Genomic DNA, 16,695 nt, shown 5'->3' with positions numbered 1-16,695 from the left:
GGTTATATGAAAAACAGGTACTGAGGTGAAAGGCAGTCTATAGGGCTGTGAAGAAAGATTACAGAGTGTCTAACCATGATTGCAACAAATAGTTGGCAGCAGGTTTTCTGTATGTAAACACTCTAGTCAAATTGTTCCACCTTTAAGATAGAAAGAAGTACTAAGGTAGTCACATACATCCAAGTCTAGCAATCCAGTCTCTCCACAGATTTAACTCAACTATTAACTTTTGACCTATTGGATTATCTTGACTTCATGGTTGTGATTTGGAAGCCTCTTTTCATGGACCCTAACTTTCAGTGGGATTCCCTAGGAATAACACAGTACCGAAAGGAGACTCAATTAAGTACCAGATTCTTTGTGAAAATCTTTAGTTTGAAGACACTTGAGAAGAAATGAAAGTGACGAGAATTTTTCAATTTGAAACTAAGCAAATTGTCTAAATCAGGCATATTAGGAGTAGAAATGACCCACTCCCCATGTCTGGGGGGGGGGTAAAAACGCATTTCTAGAATAAGTAATTGCTTCAAGTATACTTTAATCACAAGAAATTTCTTGAAGGTAAACCTAACATCCTCTTATTGAACAACAAACTGAAGACCTCTCCATGGGTATTTCTGAAGTAGGAATGAAAATTCCTCAAGAGGAATCTTCTGCTCTACATTCTGAACTACAGATCCCCTGCCTTGGGCACAGGTTCCTCAAGACCATGAGGACTATGCACGTCCTCAGATGAAAACCACTACCTGTCGTGAGAACTGTCCTCCCCACCTTGTGACTGGGAGAGAAACATGGCTGATGTCATCATGCTATACTTTTAAAAAGGAGGTGACTTTTGTTAATACTGTCACTGTGAAGCAATGGAGTGAAATCTGACTCTCCACATTGTCATAGGTAGCAAATAAGCACCCTTCTTCATAGGTAGCAAATAAGCATCCTTCTTCAGATCTGTCAAAGGTTTTTATGGATGCACCCTCCACCCTACCCACCTTAATTTAAACACTTATGAAACACAAACCAAGAAAGGAAGCAGGGTGGGGGGAAAAAGATTAAGCCTCCCTGGAAGCTGGACAAAACCAAGATTTATTACCTATAATTAGCTTTACAGAATGCTCTACCATTTCTTCTTTAAAATGTTTCCATTTATCTTTCTCATCAAATGAGTATGTCATATCAAAAGAAAAGAACTGTATCTTAGTAAGGACTGTATGGGATCAAAAAAATAAAATAAAATAATCCTGGAACAGCGTCCAGTAACCATGGTCACACATTTAATTAGAGATCCAGGACTCCCTGGGGGCTCTGTAAGAGGAGGAAAATACCTAGTGCACTATAGATCATTTACACAGGGTATCCCCACACTGCCCTCTGGTATGATTAGAGGTCAGCTTACAAATGCATCTAGCCAAGGAATATAATCTCTTGGAGGCTACAGCTAAGGAATGGCGTTCAAGAGGGCTACATCACTGCTACCAAGGTTGCTAATTATGACAATCTCCCCCACCCCTGAACTCCTAGCAAGACTGTCCTCCCTAAGAAGGAAGCAGGTGACAGGGTCAGGAAAACAGGCACTCTGAAGCTGACTAAGATCCTATGGCCTGGACTCCAGCAAACAGTTGCCAAAACTAGTCAAGAAATGCACTGCCTGAAGAAAGGCAACTATCATTTTTTGAAAAGCAGGTCTCCTTACTACCCCCCACTGAGTTCCTTTGATTTGGACACTGGCTCAAACACTAGAGCGTCCTTCTTCAAAGAGGGCCTAATGACAGAAGTGATAGATGTCTGGGTTCCAACCTACAGAAAAATCCGTGGCTCAGGAATGTAGTTAACACCAAATTTAAATGTAAGCTGATAAATTTCTTGGTAAAACTCAATTAACTTGCTACCATTTTTGACGCTCTATTGTAGAAAAAAAGGGATCTATTAATTTCTTAATGAAACAGACTGCACATCCCATGAGAAAATAAAGTAACATGCCAGTGTATAAGAAAAAAGGAACTTCAGACCTGAAAACTTTGTAAAAATCTCAAAACATGACCACATAATTTACTGTCCAACCTGGGACACTTTAGGAAGTAACAGGTCATTGATACTGACGCTAGGACAAGTGAGATACACCAAGACTGTCCCAGGACACTGGGACAGAGGGACCCTCCGGAGTACAGTCATTCTAAATTCTTCAATGTGTCCGTTATCACTTGAGAGTAGATATCAAACCAACACAATTCATCCGGTAACTTGCACATACAGTTCATTACACTATCACACTAGATGAGACTACTGATTTTCATCCATCTTTCCAACGTTATGTCTCCAAACTCAAGGACAAGAATCTCTCTGCAGGCATTACTGCTCTATCTCAAGGCTTACCACACACTAATATTCAGTAAATACAGTAAATATGTGGCTTAGTAAACTCAGTTATTCATTCTCCATCCAACTCATAACGTCTTATAGCAGATTTTGATTCATCCATGTTTTTTCTAGCCACATTCCGTATTTCCCAGTTGTTACTTCTAGCTATATAACTTTAAAGCTATATATTTATTTAACCTCTCTGTGCCTCAGTTTACTCACCAACATGAAAATCACAGCAGTATATACTCCACCATATACACAGGATTATTAGGAACATTAAGTGAGTTATTGGATATAAAGTACTTAAATAATGCCTGCCCTCCTAGTATGCACTCAGCAATCTTCAGGCTGGAGATCTACCTTCTTTTTGATCGCCGCTGTATACTCACACCAGGAAGGAATAACGCCTGGCAAAATACACACTCTAAGTGTGCTAAAAGCTCAATGACATACAATTCTCTCATCTGTGTTTTTCTCCAGTACCCTGCGGTATCCTACCAGTCCTCTGCCCGAAGCACTATATCCCACACACGTCTCCCTAACGAAAACATGGTATTTTTTTTGAGACTCGAATAATTATCAAATTCACTATGCCAGCTGTTAGAACTTTTCCCTTAAAGGAGATGAAATGACACTCCTCACTTTCCTGCATACCGGCTGTTCAATTTTAAAGAGAGACAATGATTGGGCATTGGAAATGGGTACAGGAGCCTTTTAAGTCTAGGGCTGAAAGCAAAAGCTAATTGTCCAGGGCAGGGCTGGGAACAGAAAATGATTACTACTTCTTAAGAAAGGAAGATAACTACTTTAAGTATATACATTCAAACATACACTGTACACAAAGTTTCAAACCCTGTAATCATAAACAGTAATACAAACTCAGCTTACTTTTTAAAGTATAGTTTCACAAAATCAAAATTACCTAAAATTAAGCCCACCATTGTACTTAAATATCCGGTTCCACTTCCCAGGTTAAGAAAAGACAATCCTGGTTGAAGTTTCAATGCTTCCATAACTTCAGAATAAATGCAAGGTGCTGACAAGTGTATGTTCCCATGTTTCCAGGCTAAGTCTTTGTAAGCATTGTCTCGGTAGCCTTCCAAATAGTAATCTCCACGATCAATTGCTCTGAAGGCTTGTTCCACTCTTTCAGTGCGGATATACTGAGCTTCTTTTAAATTATCAATTAAGTCATCGTTATCTTCCCCAGCACTCACAGCTCCTCCCATGATAGTATTCAAATCAAATCATAAATTTTAAAATGTAATAAAATTAGCAGAAATGGCTTCCAATAATGTTGTGTGGTTTATTTTCCTTTTATTATTGCACTTGATTTCCAAAAATAAATTAATCCTGAAAAGGAAGAATAAAAATAAACAGGTTTAAATTAATGCCCAAAAGGAAAATAATTTCAGCTTATTAAATATATAATAGTCATTAGAACTATTCTTTATGAAGGACATACTCAGCTCCAGAAATAGCATTAAATTCCTTAAATGCCTTATTCCTGTAACAACCACAAAAGCTGGCTTCAGTATGAGCTTATATGTACAAATGAAAAATCCGAAATACAGAAAAGTTAAATCACTTCATGCTGTGAGGCCATAGAAGCCACTAGTCACATGCGGCTACCTAGACCTAAGCCAACTCAAATGAATTAAGTAAAACAAAAACAAACTTTTAGACTATAAGACCATATTATTAGACTAGAAGGGAAGAGCATAAACCAGCTAACAGGATACAAATGTATGGAGAAGGAAGGATTTAGACATTTAGTGGTGAACTTAACATAGTATCTGCAGATGGTACTTATGATGACATCTTCCTGAAAACTATATATTGTTATAAACCAATGCTACTTCAATAAAACATTTTAAATATATGTAATTCAAAATTCAGCTAATCACAGTAGTCACATTTGAAGTGCTTTTAAGTTATATGTGGCCAGCAGCTGCCATAATGCACACCAATGCTGCCACAGAAAGCAACACTGCCAGGACATAGTTGTTCTGATTCCAGAAACCAAGGTCTTAATCATTCAACCATGTGGCCTACTTTAGAGAACAATTAAGTCTAGCTTAATATGCATAAATTTTCTAACTTAAAATCTCTGAATTTAAATCCACTAACAATTATAAAATGCACACATAAATTCAAAATGTTTACACAAAGAACACGAAAACATTAATTCAAAAGGATACCTGCATCCCTATGTTTATTGCAGCACTATTTACAACAGCTAAGATATGGAAACAACCCAAATGCCCAAAAATAGGTCAATGATCAAGAAAATGTGGTATATATACACAATGGAATACTATTCAGCAATCAAAAAGATAAACGCATGCCATTTGCAGCAACATGAATGGAGCTAGAAGGAATTAATGCTCAGTAAAATAAGCCAGAAAGAAAAAGAAAAAGATGGTATGGTTTCACTTATAGGAGGAATATAGAGGAACTGAATAAGGGATCGGGGGAGGGGGGAACAATAAGTAAAAAACCAAAATTAACAGGCAACTATCAATCAGAGACATTCTGCAGGGAGAGGAAGGGAGAGGGATCAAGACAGGGAAGGGAAGAGCACAATGGACTAAGATGATAGTGCATGGATGAATTGGTGGGGACTAACTACACCTGAGAGGAGAGAGCAAACATTGTATGCAAAAAAACAACATGCAAATACATATATGTGTGTAATGTTTTAAAATGTTTACACAAAGAATAGTATCCTCCTTAAGCACTTAACATAAAATGTAAACAAAACCATACCCATATGCTTAATGTGTATGCATGCATATTTACATATGTATTTTAAGATAGCTTTACTTGGTAAACCTTGTCATGATAAATAAGACCATGATTTAAGCACTAAAACATGTTATACACACACAAACATGCACACACACACAAATATGAACTTTAACAAATCAAACTCAGCATTTTTCAACAGAATAGTAACTTGATAAAAATTTCTATACATACTAAATACATAATTTAAGTTTTATTCAACTACAGTTAGTGAGTTTAAGTTTCGATTAATTTCTGACAATAAATTAAAGGGAAAGAAACAAAATACCCATGGCCAATGCAAGAGTTATGACAGCCAACTCTCTGGTAAGACTGTACTCACTTTTTTTTTGTAAAGATTTATTTATTTATGCATAGAAGAACTGGGGTACAGGCCAGAAGTGTGAGGGGAGGTAAGAGGATTCACCAGACACAGAGTGGGGAACAGAACAGGCAGATCAACTGAAATACACTACTGAGGGCAGCAGCGAGCAAGTCAAGAGAGGTCTGCTGCGCCATGTGGGTAGCCCCCTGGCCGGTGACTGAACTCGTGCTGCAGCAGCTGCGAATAGCTTCATAGGTTGTGTCTTATCCCCCTGCGCCACGAGGGAGGCCCAAGACTGTACTCACTCTTGACTTCAGAGAAGTAACCACAGCTTTCCCAGGGTCCCAGCACTGAGCTCTTCAGCACTACCGGAGTCAGTCCCCCTAATCACAGCCTGGCTCATTATCTGTCTGTGTCCCCTATGTCTTTTCCAATTATCTCCTTGAACTTACAAATAGAGGAAATACTGTGAACTCATGTCACACTCCTACTTACCTTATTGAAACTTGCAAATTTGGTTGATTCCAATAGTCCTATCTGACATCCCCCCACTCAAAATAGTGATTTCAAAAATACAAGGGCTTACAGCATCATTCTCGTCAATGACTATATTTCACAGCATGTGATTCAATGGGCTGTATATCACTGTTCCTTTTATGGCTAACTATCTGAACTCTTTATTTTAATATTTAAAGATTTTTTTTAAAGACATGGCCTTTAAACACAAGTACACTTTTTCATTTGGTACTCAGAATGACTGTTTCCCCAAAAGGTATGAAAAAAGTGGCTACACTAGATTAAGATAGTTTCAGTCAGTCTCCAGCGAGGCAACTGCCTGAGGATTTTGAGTAATTCTCACTATACATAGACATTCACCAAAGGTCTTTACTGAAAATGCTACAATTTACTAGTATGAAAAATAATTTACCTTCTGTTTGGTTCTAAGCCTAAAGAATGCATTAACCCTGCTCATATTCTTCTGAACTCTAACCTAACCAAAATTTGTAACAGCAAAACAAACGCTGACTTACTACGCAGTTCACATTCATGTGTGAGAAAGGCAAGAGGAAGATTCAAGTCAGTAAGAACTATACTGTACTAAGCCTTGTCTGTATATTACCTCATTAAAAATTACATTAAGCCCATGAAGAAGGCATTAGCATACTCACTTATAAGAAACAAACTATCTGTAAAAAAATGGGTGTGCTACAATGTGTGTGACCATTGCTACAGGAGGCTTAGAGGAACCCAAAGAGTGAATTAGAATTAGATCCAGGGATTAAGGAAAGCTTTCTTAAAGCATGAACTGTATCATACACTAAAAGAGTAAAGGAACTGTAGGCTGAAGAAACAGCTGGTGTTAAAATAAGAGAGCAGATGAGACTTTTTCAAATTACAAGTAAATGGGTACTTTTCAGTACCATAAGACCTTTATCTTGTAGGTCACTTTTTTTTTTTTTTTTGGTGATCTGCAAGCATCTGATCATATTTACTCTCTCCCCATTAAAAAATTAGTGTAACAGCTATATTACCATCAATTTTAGAAGGCTTTTGAATTCCTAGCAAAACCGTAAGACCACATTCTAATTTAAAAACATCTATAGGACAACAAAGTCAGTCACAGATTATTAATTAGCAAGGGAGGGACATTACGCATTGTAATTTGTGTTTCAGATCAATGGTCACGGATGTGAGCCAGGTACTCAAAGGGGCTGAAAAACTCCACTGCATCAACAAGAGGGAGTGCAAGACTAAAACCAGTTTTTTCCTGTATTCCTTTCTCTCTGGTCTGGTAAGAGACTCAAACAGATCTGAACAGAAATAAGTGTATCTGAAAAGGCCAGTGAGGAAAGCTTTCTAGGAATAGGAATAGGAATAGGAAGTAAAACCCACTAGAACACATTTCCTTAACACAAATTAGCCCAGACATTCAGTGTACAGGTAGGATGATGATGTGGTGATAATGAGTTGAGGTGATTCACAATATGTTCATGTTTTGAAGTGCTAAGAAGGTACGCTTCCTCATACAATAGAGATAACATGTCTTTTATGAAGGCTTTAACTAAAAAGCTGATAATATAGAGTACCTTCCAAAAGGCAATTAGATGCTGATAACAATGTCTTCAAGTGATCAGAGGAAGCAGTGAATACAAATGAAAAACTGTAAAAACATTTCCCCTGAATTATAACAAATTAATTAAATCTGTATTCAGGTTCAAATTTTGAAATTTTTATTATAAGAATATCCACACAAGTAAATGATATTCATAAGCAAATTGTCTTCCAAGGTCTAAATCACAAAGAAGGAAAATGAACCCTTATGACTATGAAGGACTGATGAACTATGATGCCAGGTGCAAACCCCAATAGCAACTCTGCCATGCTAGAAATCTGATTAGCACTGCTATTATTTTTCCTTATAAACTGGCTAAGAAGGTGCATAGGTTTTGAGTGTGATGCCCCAGTGCTGTTTTTTCACACAAGTCCCACTGTTTTCCAAAACAAACAGTAGATGCCTTCAGATGTTATTGTTAAAAGGAAAAAAAGAAGAAAAAAAAATTTGACCTCACAAGTACTCATCAAGACTCTTCTTCAAAGGACCTTGACCTTAAGACTTAAGAAACCCCAGACCACATCTGGAGAACAGCTAGCATAAACAATTACAAAATTGAGTAAGTAGAGCCATGTAGAAATACAAAGATATTATGAAGCACCTTGTCCAGACATACTGGGGATAGAGTTCAGGACAGGAACAGAAGGAATGGAAGATATTCCTAAACATGAAGCCTTAATAAACACAGACGGCAAAAGGAAAATGTATTCAGGGATGTAGAAATGACACTAAGGCAAAAAGCAATAAACGCAGCTCAAGGCATTACAAATAGTACAGAAAGCAGGGCTCAGTAAAGCTAGGAGGAAGAGGAATCAGTTATGCTCCCAGAGGACAAGCACTGAGCTTCAACATCTTCCTGCAGAAAAAGCAAACCAGAAGAGGCTATTAGGAAATGAAGGGATGCTATAAAACTAATTAAAAAATAGGATGTTAAGGAAAAGCCAAAACTTTATAAGAAAGGAAACACAATTACAATATAGTTGGCCTGTGGGAGACAATAGTCACACAGTCGTGATTTCAAAATCATAATTGTTTGTCTGACTTTAAACAGTAATTGAACCACACTAGAAAGATAAGAGTGTAGAGAAGGATATGATAACACATTATCTATGTTAAATGCTATCTAAACTTAATGAATAAAGAGTGGTAGAATCATCTTAATAATGTGGAGGTAACTTCCTTATGAAACTCACGCTAAAGTAGAACAGGTTAAAACTGGAACTGCTTTGTTTCAAAGGTTTGAGGAATCACTTGACTTTCTAACTGTGTATGTGGATTACTGAACAAAATTAACATGCAAAGGTCACAATGAAGGGGATATACATTTACACCAAATGAAGGATAATGAGGACATATGAGCAATAATGCCCTATGAAATAATTATGCACATTTAACAAATGAAATTGTCTATAGCAGAAAACTCAAGGAAATAAAGATTATAATATAAATGGTAAATTATACTACAGAGTTAGAGATGTCATTTTACCTTATGCATTGTTCCAGAAATTGGGCACAAATAGATTATTACAAACCATATCAAACCATTTTATAATATTCACTGATTTATCTATGATAGTATGGGCATTTGTAGAAAACCTGAAAACCAAGAAAAAAAGTATTATAATTTGTTATTTTTATTCTCTAAGTAGCTAAATGTTGTTTTGTAAAAATACAGTATTTCACCCACCAGCACCCGCCCAGACTGGCAAAGACCTCACAACTCTCTGTGAGTATCCCCCCAAACTGGTGAGACGCCAGACGCACATCACAGAGGGTACAAGAGCAGCCAGAGGCCTCACGATGTCTCACAAATTGCAGCCAGTATGGTTGAGCAGGGGTCTTGCAAACTATGTGGGATCCCAGCAGTACTTGCCTAGACTTAGAGAAGTCTCGTGACTTCCCACAAGATTCCCACCAGCATCTGCAGACTGGTGAGTCTCTGGACCCGCATCAGCAAATGAGCCAGAGTGGTCGGAGACCTCAGAATCTCCTGGGAGATGCCACCAGGTGTTTGCTGAGATTAAGTGAGAAGCCTGAACAATGAGGTAGGAGGAACCATGCCCAGAGGAAACCCAACATACAGCAGCTGGGTTCCAAAGCTAGTAATGGGCAAAGGCTTTAAAAAAAAAAAGGCAACGTTGAGTCCTCAATGGAAGAGTACAACACAGAGAGAACAAATATTTAGAACCACAATCCATAGCTACAGAGCTATGTTCTCCCCATCAGGTAAGAGTTTAGATTTTAGAAATGCAATGACAAAGATATGAAAGAAAACTCAGAAAAACATGTAAATGTCCTTAGAAATGAAATGAACTGAAGACAAAAAGTGAAGCTCTAAATAAGATAAAAATGGAGTTTCAGGATTTCAAGAGAGAAATACAGCTGATGAAAAGTTCAGGAGAAAGTCACAAAGTAGAATATGTCGAGGGAACAACAAGCCAGTGTAATTGAAGATGAAAATGTAAAAAGAATCTGGGTAAAGAAAGACAAAAATGAAGTAAAAAAAGAAGAAAACACTCCAAGAACTATGCAACTCCATGAGAAAAGGCAACATAAGAATGACAGGAATAAAGGGGGGGGAAGATAGAGAAAGAAACAAAAAATGCATTTAAAGAAATAGTGAAGGAAAGCATTCCAGAGCTATAGAAGGAAATGAATGTACAAATCCAAGAAGCCAAAAGAACCACAGCATACCTAGATAAAGTGAGACCAGCAACAAAACATACAGCAGTGTAAATTCCAAGAGTTCAAAACAAAGAATACTGAAGATGGGAAGACGGAAGAAAGAACGAGCCTACAACGGTACCCCAAGGGGTGAAAATCAGACTTCTCTGAAGAAACACTAGGAGGGTGGAGAGAATGGAATAGTGTGTTCCAAATACTTAAAGAGCAAAACTACCAGCAAAGAATGCTCTATCCTGCAAGATTATCCTTCAGATATGAGGGAAGAATAAAAGGACTTTGTTCAGACACAGAGAAAAATCAAGTTTACAAAACTAAACTACTCTCCAACAAATACTGAAAGGCATTTAACCATCAAAACCAAAAAGAGGAACATAACACAAAGAACTGGAAAAAAAAAAAAAAGACTGACCCACAAAAATTAAGAAATGGTAGCAAAAGATTAATATTGTATCAAAAATCACTTTCAAAGTAAATGAACTGAATTCACCAATTAAAAGACAGAGTATCTACTTGGATAAGAAAATAGACTCCAATAGAGAAAAATCCTGAACAAACCAATCACAAGCAAGAAAATTAAACATTAATCAAAAATCTCCCAAAGGAGGATCAGATGGCTTCACAAGTGAATTCTACCAAGCCTTCAAAGGTGAATACCCTATATTGCTCAAACTCTTCCAAAACATTGAATAAAAAGGATTACTTCCAAATACTTTTTATAAGGTCAACTCTGATAGCAGTAGACAAGGGCATTTAAAAAAAAGAAAGAGAGAATTACAGACCAAGCTCTTTAATGAACAAAGACAGACAGACACGAAAATCCTGAATAAAAACCTAGGAAAGTGAATCCAACAATGTGTTAAAAGGATGATACAACATAACCAAGTGAGATTCATACCAGGAACACAAGAATGGTTAAACAACAAAAACTGACATAATTCACAACATCAACAAGAAGGGAAACAGAAACCATAAGATATCAACAGATGCTGAGAAAGTATGTGATAACATCCAACATCCATTTATGATGAAAATCCTCAAAATTCTGGGGATAAATGGAATATACCTTAACATAATTATGTCATATATGACAAACACATATAGCTAGTATCAATCTCGATGTTAAAAAATTAAAGCTAAAACCTGGTGCAAGTCAAGGATGTCCCCTCACCACTGCTATCCAACAAAGCATTAGAAGTTCTTGCTAGAGCAATGAGCCAAGAGCAAGCTGTGAAAGGAATCCAAACTGGGAAAATAGAAATAAGCCTATCAGTATTTGCAGATGACATGATAATATACATAGAGAACTCCCAAGATTCTATGGAAAAACTAATCAAAACAATCAATTCAGCAAACTGGCAGGGTATGAAATCAACACACATCAATCAGTTGCCTTCCTACATACAAACAATGATAGAAGAGGAAGAAATTAAGAGTAATCCCATTTACAATTACACCTCAAAAAAATTTAAATACCTGGGCCTCCCTGGTGGCGCAAGGGGTTAAGACACAACCTATGAAACTATCCGCAGCAGCAGCCACTGCAGCACGAGTTCGATCCCCAGTCAGGAAGCTACCCACATGGCACTGCAGACCTCTCCTGTCTCACCCACTGCTCCCTTCAGCAGTGTGTTTCAGTTGATCTGCCTGTTCTGTTCCCCGCTCTGTCTCTGGTAAATCCTCTCACCTCTGGCCTGTATCCCAGTTCTTGTATGCATAAATAATCTTAAAAAAAAAATTTACTTAAAACTAAACCTAACAAAGGGGGTATAAAATCTTTACAGAGAAAATGATAAGACACTGTTGTAGGAAATAGAAGATGACTCAAAGAAATGGAAAAAATATTCCCTGTTCATGGATTGAAAGAATCAGCATTGTCAAAATGGCCATCCTACCCAATACAGATTCAATGCAATCCCAATAGAAATATCAATGGCGTTTTTTGAAGAACTGCAAATACTACTGAAATTCATATGGAACCAAAAAGGAACCTGAACAGCAAAAACAAGTCTGACAAAGAACTAAGAGAATGGAGGTATCACACTTCAGACCTCAAATTATATTATAAAGCTGTAATAATTAAAGGAGACTAGCACTTCAACAAAAACGGACACACAGACCAACGGAATAGAACTGGGAGCCCAGAAATAATCCCACAGATATATAGACTGTTAAACTATGACAAACGAGCCAAAATCATACAGTAGAGCAAGGACAGCCTCTTCATAAAGGGTGGTGAAAACTGGACAGCAGCATGCAAAAGAATGAACTGAGGCAACTAATTTCACACTATACACAAAAATTCAAAATGAACTGCAGACCTGGATGTTAAACCATAAAATAACACAGAAGAAAACAAAACATTTCAGGACAAAAGCTTTAGTGATGCCTTTAGGGATTCAATCCCAATGGCAAGAAATACAAAAGAGAACATAAACAACTTGTACATCAAAAGCTAACCTAAAAAGCTTCTATATAATAAAAGAATTCGTAACTAAAAAGAAAGACACATTACTGAATGGAAGAAAATACTTTCACACATACATCTGACAGAGGCCTGATAGCAAAGATATACAAAGAACTCATGAAAGTGCACAAAAACTAAATAACCCAGTTAAAAAATAGGCAGAAGAATAGACACTTCTCCAAGGATATTCAAATGGCCAACAGGCACATAAAAAAGTGTTCACAACCACTATTAGAGAACTACAAATCAAGATCACAATGAAGTATCAAGTCACACTTGTGAGAATGGCCCATATCATAAAGACCAGAAACAAGAAGTGCTGGCAGGTATGTGGAGAAAAGGGAACCCTCATACACTGTTGGTGTGAATAAAAACTGATCCAGCCCTTATGGAAAAGCAGCATGGAGGTGTTTCAAAACATTAAACTTGGATCTGCCATTTGATCCAGTTTCCATTCCTAGGTATCTACCCAAAAAATTCAAAAACATTAATTCAAAAGGAAATTTGCATTTCTATGTTTATTACAGCACTTTTCACTGTTGCTAAATTATGGAGAAAAACCTAAGTGCCCACATAAAGGAAAATAAACACATGCCATTTGCAGCAACATGGATGGAGTCTGAAGGGACAATGCCAGATGAAATAAGTCAGAAGGATAAAGATAAATGCCGGATGGAACATAAAGTAACTAACCCAATAAAGACAAGCTGGAAAACTAACACTTTATAGCTGACTACATTACTGAGGCATCAAGGGGCGGAGGAAAAGGGGGAGAGGTAAGAACAAAGAAAGAAGCAAGCACAGTCTATGGCAGTGAGCTGTGGTTGAGTTGGTGGTGGGTTCACCATGGTGGTAATACTTGATGGGGGTATCCCAATATTACCTCAGCTAAAAATAAATAATACAAAAAACAATTAAAACATAAAAAATAATACTGGCATTATATTGTTTATTTACTTGACTTTCATTTACTGTATCTTAAGCATTCCCCTATGCCATCAACAATTCTCCCAAAATCCACAGGCATGATATTCCACATGTGCACCAGCACATAACCAATACCAACTGCCAGACAATGAGATTCTGAATTGATTGATAATCATTATACATGAGATGGCTGCAAAATAAAATTATAGTGAATATTTATAGAAACATAAATATTAATGAAATAAAATTAGTGAATATTTTGATAATCCAACAATCCTCTAACTTCAAATACACTTCATTTTTTATAAGAGTAAACAATATTAAGAGGTCATGAAAGTCATTTGCAAATTGAGATGACTTTATCTCAATCATAAAAATGTGCCAAATACAAGTCAAGAAAACAAGGTCGAGCTTTAGTTCCATTCATAACTATACTTTGCTATATATGGCTCTGGAGAACTCTCCAGAATATTATTTCCTCACCTATGAAATAAAGAGGCTAAATTCTAAAACTCCTAATGTTTCCGAGAGTTCTAATTTTCCTACTATTTAAACACCAGTGAAACCTTCATTTGAATGGTCAGTATATAATTATATAGGAATGGCTGTCCATGCCTCGCCATTTCTGTTACTTCAGTGTTAATGTTTTCCCCTGCATTTTTCTCTAACATGGGCAAGAAAAAAATTTGTAGGAGTGTTCAAGTCCCGCATTAAATAAAAAGAGCAAAATAAAAATCTGAGAAAGGGAAAGTGCCAGAATAGAATAAAGACTAAACGGCTTATGTCTGTTGAGAAGAAAACTGCCACTTTTATTCAGAGAACACAATTCATTCCTTAGCAGCATCTTCTCTCCTGTGTGTGTAGTTTGTGTGGTGGTGGCAGGGGTGAAGTGGAAGTGGGGGGTGGCCCAAAGGGCACCTTCACAGAAATTCACCTGAAATAATTTACCAAGTGTTCCAAAAACTGCTCACTAGTCTTTCAAAATTAAGTATGTGGCTTTAAAATATTTGGTTTAGGATAAGAACTACTGAAAGCCCAGTTCACTATTATAGTGTCCTTTTACGCAGCTTAGGGATATTTTGTGGAAGCTTAAAGACACAAAAGGAGGTGGGAAGCAAACAGATGGCAGACAGATGTTGCAGAGTGGGAGGAAAACAGAATGAATACTGACTCACTTTTCTTCCCTCCTAGCAACCAGTGGCAAGCAGCCAATTGGTCCTTGCTGCTCCTTTCTCTGCAAAGGTAAGGACAACATTTACCCAGCTTGGGAGGAAGGAGAGACTAATGATCCAAAGGAGAACACACTATTTGTGGGCATGAACAAAGGAGTATTTCTTCCTCATGTCCTCAAAAATCTGGGCAGGGGAGTCAGGAACATGACTGCTTTGAGTATGAAGCCAAATACACAAGGAAAAATTTTTCTCAATGATAAATAAATACAATGAAACCAGTAAGAATTATGGGGGAAAACAAAAAGAAAAACAGGATAAGCTAAGGGTCATTACTCACTTGCCAAAAGCTGCTAAGAACATCTAATGCTACATCCAATGATAAATACAAGCCTTAATTACTTAGAAGTAGTAATATATACATGCAATTTTTTTATGTACCTACTACAAACCAAGCACTGGGCTCTAATTCTTCACTATACATCTATGAAGAGCCACTGACCTTATTTTACTGATGAGGAGGATCAAAGTTCAGAGGCAATATGAAGCTAAACTACAACTCAAATCCAAACTGTCAAGCCATGAAACCCTCCTGAAACAGAACAATTTGCACAAAGGTTCTTGATCCATTATTTCAAAAGTAAACTTCATATTCTCTTATGTGAATGTTCAATTCAGGTCTTTTTCACATTAAACCTCTTCCTTTGGCTCCAAAGAAAGAACAGTGGAAAGTACAGCATCTGATGTCATCTACTTACTATGCAGCCTAAAGCAAATTACTTAACATTCTTTATCTATAAAATAGGAAGAACAATGTCATAAATTTATGAAAAGTGAATATACTAGATTGATATACAGAGCTCCACAGATATTAAAAATGGTCTTTCATTTTTATATAAGGCAAACTGAAAACTTTTTATTTTCAAACACAAAAAATGGAAAGAGGAAAACAAAAAAGTGCCAGTTCTGATCTAGTGAATGATCACTTCCTTAAGATGGCACAGACAGAAAATATAAATCTGAACCTAGAAGTGTCAGGGAAAAAAGTCAAGAATCAGTGTCTACAGGAAAAAAAAAAAGATTCACACATTAACTCAAAGAGGAAGATTAATATGAAAAAAAAAAAATACAATGCAGCAGTAATGCTCTGGTCATAAGCTGAACTGAGAGGTCTAATTTAGGACCAATCACTCCTCTGTGCTCATCTAGCTCAAGTAGCAATCAGACTTAAAATAAATGCTCTATAGCCATAGCCTCCCCTGGTGACGCAGGAAGTTGAGCACCACGCTGTGAAGCTGTCCGCAGCCTCTGCAGCGTGGGTGTAATCCCGGCCATAGAGGGTCCCACATGGCACCGCAGACCTCTCCGGTTTCGCCCTATGCTCCCCTGAGCAGTGTATTTCGTCAGTCTGCCTGTTCTGTTCCCTGTTCTGTCTCTGGTGAATCCTCTCACCCTCCCGCGCATCTGGCCTGTACCACGATTGTTGTATAAATAAATCTTTTAAAAAATAAATAAATAAATGCTGGGGGGGGGGTAGCAAAATCACGAGCTAACTTTGTTAGTTTTTTTCTTCTCCTCTAATAGAGCATTTATTTAAGTAATTTAGCAAAAATTGGCTGTCTTCTATAGTTTTCCATGGCTCAACACATCTTTTCAGTCCAGACTTGTAAACCAATGAAGCGAAAAAAATGTCTTTAATATACAGCATTTATCATAGTTCTGAAGGTTTTAGCAAACATTTAGTAATTGCTGATTGTGAGAGAAAACATAAAAACAGAGTAAGTTCTAGCTTTCTACTTTGAAAAATCCTTTCAAATTTTAACATACCTAGCTTAATGGCAACAGCAAAATGAAGGTATACTTTTTC

At 37.1% G+C, this 16,695-nt stretch overlaps 1 protein-coding gene across 4 annotated transcripts in view; it reads right to left on the bottom strand.

Moving 5' to 3' along the window:
• Positions 1 to 16,695, bottom strand: part of PCMTD1 (protein-L-isoaspartate (D-aspartate) O-methyltransferase domain containing 1) — a 77,393-nt gene that overhangs the window by 37,731 nt on the left and 22,967 nt on the right. For 2 of the 4 annotated variants that reach the window (XM_037506731.2, XM_054692269.1), the window contains exon 2: positions 3,281 to 3,711. The exons of 1 other annotated variant lie outside the window; for it this stretch is intronic. In XM_037506731.2, coding sequence (XP_037362628.1) covers positions 3,281 to 3,587 — 307 coding nt within the window. In that variant the 5' untranslated portion in view covers positions 3,588 to 3,711. Of the gene's footprint in view, positions 1 to 3,280; positions 3,712 to 9,069; positions 9,180 to 16,695 lie in introns of all 4 variants that reach the window. One more of the 4 variants, XM_054692268.1, reaches the window with a different exon arrangement.

This window comes from Talpa occidentalis, unplaced genomic scaffold (assembly GCF_014898055.3).
Source record: "Talpa occidentalis isolate TD23 unplaced genomic scaffold, MPIMG_talOcc4v2.1, whole genome shotgun sequence".
Taxonomy (NCBI): Eukaryota; Metazoa; Chordata; class Mammalia; order Eulipotyphla; family Talpidae; genus Talpa; species Talpa occidentalis.
This window is presented reverse-complemented; position numbering and strand designations above follow the sequence as displayed.